Below are 6,832 nucleotides of genomic sequence, written 5' to 3' on the forward strand. Positions count from 1 at the left end.
GTGACTGGCAGCTAACCAAAAGTTGGCAGTTGGAACCCATCAGCTGCTCCATGGGCGAAAGATATGGCAGCCTGCTTCTGTAAAGATTACAGTCTTGGAAATCCAATGGGGGCAGTTCTGCCCTATAGTATAGGAGGTTGCTATGAGTTGGAATTGACTCAATAGCAGTGGATTTTTGGTTGGCACCTATGGAAATTAAAAATGTGTATTATACCTTTGGATACAATTCTACTAAAATTTCATCCTATAGATAGAAATGTTGAAAGAAACACACACAAAAATGTGTATTTTTGGCATACTTCTTAAAGGAAAAGATGAGATACTTCTTAATATCTGGGATTAGATAAATTGCTATCTATCCACAATGTGACTATACAAGAGTTGGAAAGAATACGAGGTACTTATTCTCAAGTGTTGAAGTGGGTAACTGCTACATTATATTGCTAAGTGAAAACAAGGCACCAAACTTTGTGCTGATTAGGTATCTGGATACATTTGGACACTGCTTATAACTCACTTATACTGTACGGGTCACTATAAGTCGGAATCAACTCTGGCAGTGAGTATCAAGAACTAGTCACTAAGGAGAACAAAACTGAAAACTGCACTTACATCTTTGAAAAGCATCAGGAGGCCTACTTCAGGAGGTAATGGGAAACCTGAGTCAGAAAGATAGTAAACTACTTTAGATACATACCTAATTTTTACTTTGTAGTAAATACTGTAAAAAACTAATAACTCACAGTCAGACTTGAAGTTTTCAGCTTTACATACAGGGTCATGACATTTTTGATACCAAACTTCATTTTTCAGATCAACCAGAATCCTTTACATTGAAAGAAATAAAAAGATATTAATACCCAGACTGGATTTAAAAAAAAAAAAATTCTGGCTATATGTTTTTTTACAAAAGATATACCTAAAACATAGAAAAAAGTTATGGATGAAAATATAGATTGACCCAAAAAAACTGAGGTACTCAAAAATATACACAAAATTGACTTTGGAGTAAAACAGCACATATTGGTAAAAGTTGTCCCAGGAACACATAAAATTTCTTAATTTCTATCCACCAAATAATACAGCTTCAAAATATGAAAGAGCAAAAATGGACATAACTACAAGTATAAACAAACCTACCATAAGACTTTAAAACAATCTGTCAGTAAGTGACAGATCAACCACACAGATAAAATAAAAAAGGATATGGGAAATTTGAATAACAATTCAGAACAATTAACAAATCTGATTTACATAGTCTATCTCCAATAACTAGAAACAGCTCTTCACAATCACACACTAACCAATTATAAAAACTGACTCCATGCTATTTGACTCCATCAAATTTAAATGTGTCAGTTCACTCACAGTCCATTCTTTGACCACAAAGAAAATTATTTAGAAATAACTAAGAGATAGCTAACAGAAATCCATGATTTGGAAATTAAAAGCAAATTTCTAAATAACTAGTGTCTCCACAGAAGAATCATACTGGAAATAAGATACTTAGGAATGAATGGAAATAAAAATACTACATATTAAAACATGAAATGCAGCTAAAAGTGATCTTCATAGAGTCATAGCCCTCAAAGCTTAGATTACAAAAGGACAGCTAGAGATAAATGAGTTAAATAATCTAAAGTGGAAAATGAACAGTAGAAAACACACTAATAAAGAGAAAAAAACAGACCCTGCAAGGCCAAACCTCGAAGACTAATAAAATTCTTAAAAGATTAATCAAAAAAATAAATGCAGATGTAATTACAAATACAGCATATACTAAAGACAAAAATAGTATGAAAAACCTTTGTCAGTAACTTTGAACTTGGGTAAAATAAATAATTGGGGGGTGGGCGGACAAAATCTGTTGTTAGTTACTGTTGAGTTGGTTCCAACTCAGTGACCCTGTCTACAACAGAAGGGAACACTGCCCAGTCCTGTGCCATTCTCACAACTGTTGCTATGTCTGAGCACATTGTTGCTGCCACTATGTCAATCCATCACGTTGAGGGTCTTCCTCTTTTTTGCTGACCCTCTACTTTACCAAGCATGATCTTTTTCTCCAGGAACTGGTCCCTCCTGATAAAATGCCCAAAGTATGTGAGACAAAGTGTCACCATCCTTGCTTCTAAGGAGCATTCTGGCTGTCCTTCAAAGACATTTGTTTATTATTCTGACAGTCCATGTACATTCAGTGTTCTTCGTCAACATCATAATTCAAATGGATCGATTCTTCTTCAGTCTTCCTTATTCATTGTTCAGCTTTCACATGCATATGAGATGACTGGAAAGACGATGGCTTGGGTCAGGCACACCTTGGTCCTCAAAGTGACTTGACATCTTTACTTCTTTAATACTTTAAAGAGGTCTTTGCAGCAGATTTGCCCAATGCAATAATACATTGTTTGATTTCATGACTGCTGCTGCAATTCAATGATGATTGTGGATCCAAGTAAAATGAAATCCTTGACAAGTTCAATATTTTCTCATTTTATCATGTTGCTTACTGTTCAGTTGTAAGGACTTTTGTTTTATGTTGAGGTGTAATCCTAAAAGCTGTAGTCTTTGATCTTCATCAGTAAGTGCTTCAAGTCTTCCTTGCTTTTAGCAAGCAAGGTTGTGTCATCTATGTAATGAAGGTTGTTAATGAGTCTTTTTCCAATCCTGATGTCCTGATCTTCATATAGTCCAGAGTCTCGGATTATTTGCTCAGCATAGATTGAATATGTATGGTGAAAGGATACAACACAGCTTTCCTGCTTTTTAAACCATGCAGTATCCCCTTGTTCTGTTTGAATGACTGCCTCTTGGCCTGTACAGGTCCCACATGAGCACAATTAAGTGTTCTGGAATTCCCATTCTTTGAAATTTCATTCATGATTTGTTATGATCCACACAGTTGAATGCCTCTGCATAGTCAATAAAACACAAGTAAACATCTTTCTGGTATTCTCTGCTTCCAGCCAAGATCCACCTGACATCAACAATGATATCCCTCATTCCATGTTCTCTTTTGAATCTGGATTGAATTTCTGGCAGTTCCCTATCAATGTACTGCTGCACCCATTTTTGAATTAAATTCAGCAAAACTTTACTTGTGTACGATATTAATAATATTGTTCAACAATTTCTGCATTCTGTTGGATCGTTTCTTTGGAATGGGCAAAATATGGATCACTTCCAATTGGTTGGCCAGGTAGCTGTCTTTCAAATTTCTTGGCATAAATGAGTGAGCACTACGATGTTTCATCCATTTGTTGAAACATTTTAACAGGTATTCCATCAATTCTTGGAGCCTTGTTTTTCACCAGTGTCTTCAGTGCAGCTTGAACTTTGTCCCTCAGTACCACCAATTCTTGATCACATGTTAGCTCCTGAAATGGCTGAACATCAACCAATTCTTTTTGGTAAAGAGTCTTCTGTATCCCTTCCATCTTGTTTTGATGTTTCCTGCATTGTACACTATTTTGCCCAAATGATAAGCAGACTTATAAAGCAAGAGAAAAGCTAAACAATGCTATGTTGTTAATTGGCTGGCATCAAGTCAATTTCAACTCCTAGCGACCTTATGTGTGACAGGATAGAATGGCTTCACAAGGGTTTCTTGGATGTGATCTTTACAGGACCACTTTGCCACGTCTCTCTCATGGAGCCACTGGGTGGGTCTGAGCTGCCATTCTTTTGGTTAGCAGCCTAGCACTTAATTGTTTTTGCCCCCAGGGCTCCTTAAACATCTTATAGCTACTAAAAATGAAACCTTCTGATTAAGTAGTTTAGAATGTTTACATATTTCTCAGAAAAGTAAATAGAAAATGACCAATATTCTGCATGGCTGTAGGGGAGGGAAGGGAAAATGAACCCAGGAAAGAAAAAAGCACGTGGATCTAGTTTAATTTCCTCATAAACATTCCAGTAACAAACTTCCTAGAAAACAGACTAATAATGTTGAAGTTCTCAGACTCCACACCAGGTGGCCAAGATACTGACAGGTGTTTTAAAGTGTCTAGGTAGCATAGTGCCTAAGGCACTTGACTGCTAATCAGAAGGCTGGCGGTTCAAACCCACCAGCCACTCCTCGGAAGGAAGATGGGGCAATCTACTATCCGTAGTGATACTGCCTCGGAAACCCAAGGAGGGGTCGCTATGAGTCGGGTCCGACTCGGTGGCACATAACAAGAACAACAACAGGGAAACTCAGAGATACTTGACATCTGTCACACACCTCACAAACTACTCACTATAAGCCCCGTCACAGCCTCAACACTGGATCACATTTCATTCCTTTCAATGCCGCTGTATCTTTGCAAAGCTGTTCATTTTGGTGATGTGATAAAAAGTAACATGCATCCAATTAATGTAGCATAAGAAATGAAGGGCAATATCCAATCTGATTCCAAGGTTTAAGAGGTTATGCAATGCCCAAAAGGGCACTCATCCCATTAGTAAGTACTTGTATTTAAGAATGAAAGAAAAATAATATTTTCCATTAAATGTTTATATTTAAATAGCAATAAATTGTGAGAATATAAATACTTAAGTTGTTTAGAACTAATCAAAAAAGAGAACCATTAGGAATTTCTTTTGGCTTAGGAGCAATGTGGAAAAAATTCATAAGCCACTAAGGGCACAGTGAACCAGGAAAGTTTGGGAACCTCTAGGCCAGTGATATCTGATAGGAAAAGAGTCCTTATTTATGGAATGCTCTTTCCAGGATGTCTCTGATTTTGAGATTGCATACGATAGGAAAACCTAGAATCTATGCATTTATGGCACCCTGGGAAATACCACACATACTATGGAACTATATGATTATAAAATGCAGGAGTTTCCTAATATAAATGCTCCATGCGGTGTTGCAGGACCACACACTTCTATGAAGGCAGGCCCTGGGAAGCTAAGCCACATGTCCCAGTCCTCACTCTGTTTCACCTGTGCCTTTTGAGTCACTGTATGCTTAAGATTATCAATAAAACTTGATACTAGGTAAGATCTCTGACTCATATAAGTATGATTTGACAATTCAGTCCTCAACTTCATTAATAATCAGGGAAATTCTAAAGAGAACCACATGACATTTATATTCACCAAGTTGGCTAAATAAATAAAATCTAACAATAAAAAAGTATTAAAATATGGAGCAGTAGAAAAAGTTTAGAAATTGCTGGTGAGAGTATAAATTAGTATAACCATTTTGAAGAACAATTTATTATTTAGTAAAATTAAATATGCACATATCCTAAGACACAGCAATTCTACTGGTAGAAACTCTTGCACATACACACTAGGGGATATGGACAAGCATGTTCATTCATAGCTTCATCATTCATAGAAGCAACCCAGATGTCCACTGCAGGGCAATGGGCAAAATGTAGTATATTTATATAATGGCAGACTACATATTAATGAAAAAAAGAGTAATACCTACATGAACAACTCTCAAACACAAGGCCGACCAAAAGCAAGTCGAAGGATGTAATTTATAAAAAACTTGAAAACAAGTAAAATGAAACAATGAATTATTTGGGAATACAAACATACAATGGAAAAAACAAAGCAAGGGAAAGAATGACACAAAATTCAGGATGATGACTATTATTTCTTAAATCTATAGAAGGGGAAGACATTGGGACTGGGCACACAAGCTATGCCTAAGGTTTGGTTAAGTTCTGTTTCTTAAGGTGAGTCATAGGTATGACAGGTGTTCCTTTTACTGTTAGTCTTTAAAATGTACATGTTGTTATGTTGTTGTTGTTTTGTGCCATCGAATCGGTCCCAACTCATAACGACCCCTCCTTGGGCTTCCGAGGCGGTGGTATCACTACAGAAGTAGATTGCCCAACCATCCTTCCGAGGAGCGGCTGGTGGGTTTGAACCACCAGTCTTCTGGTTAGCAGTCCAGTGCCTTAGGCACTATGCTACCAGAGCTCCTAAAATGTACATACACATTATTAAAAAAACCACCAGCTGCCATCATGTCAGCTCTGACTCATGGAGACCTCGTGTGTCACAACAGAACTGTGTTCACAGAGTTTTCAGTGACTGATTTTTTGGAAGTAGATCATCAGGCTTTGACTACAACCTCCTACCTTGTGGTTAGCAATGGAGAGCATTAGCTGTTTGTATCACCCAGGGCCTCACTTACATGTTTCATAGTTAAGAATAGATTATAAACACAATGAAGTCAATAAATAAAACTTTGTAATTCATCAGAAAAAGATATTTATAGCAACCTTGAAAATCACAAAAGGGTATATAAGATGTTCAAGGTATGGCACTAATTTTTTCGTAAATAGATATGCATAGAAAAAATGACTAGTAAGATTAAATATGCACTACAAAGACATACAGCAAAATGATAACCATAGTTTTGGCTGAACTGTGGGATCATGGGCGATCTTTTCTTTTGTGTTTTCCTATGTTAGGTATTTATGTATTGAGCATATAGTTTTTGTATTTTTTTTAACTGCATTAATCTAAGCATACCAAGTATAGCATTAACATGTTACTCAACGTATTTTCCAGCTTTGCAGCAACAATTTCATTTTACTTTTTCATGTCTGGCATATGTACTATATGGATCTTTATAAAGAAGTCTCAGCTTGGGTGTAAATACAAAAAAATACAGCAAAATGTCTCATATCATCATTGATAGCCAGTGGGTTTTTACTTTACCCCTATTCTAAACCATATCCTATACTATTTACAATTCTGTTTCTTGTTTTATTTGTCCTTTACTTCCTCCTCTCCTTTTGCCAGAAGCATTTAGAAGGAAATACAGGAATGGAGGGGCTAGGCATATACAGCAAATATTCAATAAATACTGGTTCCCTTC

The 6,832-nt window shown here is 36.5% G+C and overlaps 1 protein-coding gene across 1 annotated transcript in view; it reads right to left on the minus strand.

The window, feature by feature from the left end:
• The window catches only part of PRIMPOL (primase and DNA directed polymerase), an 80,667-nt gene that overhangs the window by 2,721 nt on the left and 71,114 nt on the right, over positions 1–6,832 (minus strand). Inside the window, exons 12-13 of the mRNA XM_007940888.1 lie at positions 744–826; positions 613–659 (exon numbers count right to left, since the gene is read on the minus strand). Of these exons, the coding sequence (XP_007939079.1) occupies positions 613–659; positions 744–826 (130 nt within the window). The remainder of the gene's footprint in view (positions 1–612; positions 660–743; positions 827–6,832) is intronic.

Source organism: Orycteropus afer, unplaced genomic scaffold, assembly GCF_000298275.1.
Source record: "Orycteropus afer afer isolate SDZICR_OR568_19922 unplaced genomic scaffold, OryAfe1.0 scaffold00073, whole genome shotgun sequence".
Classification (NCBI taxonomy): Eukaryota; Metazoa; Chordata; class Mammalia; order Tubulidentata; family Orycteropodidae; genus Orycteropus; species Orycteropus afer.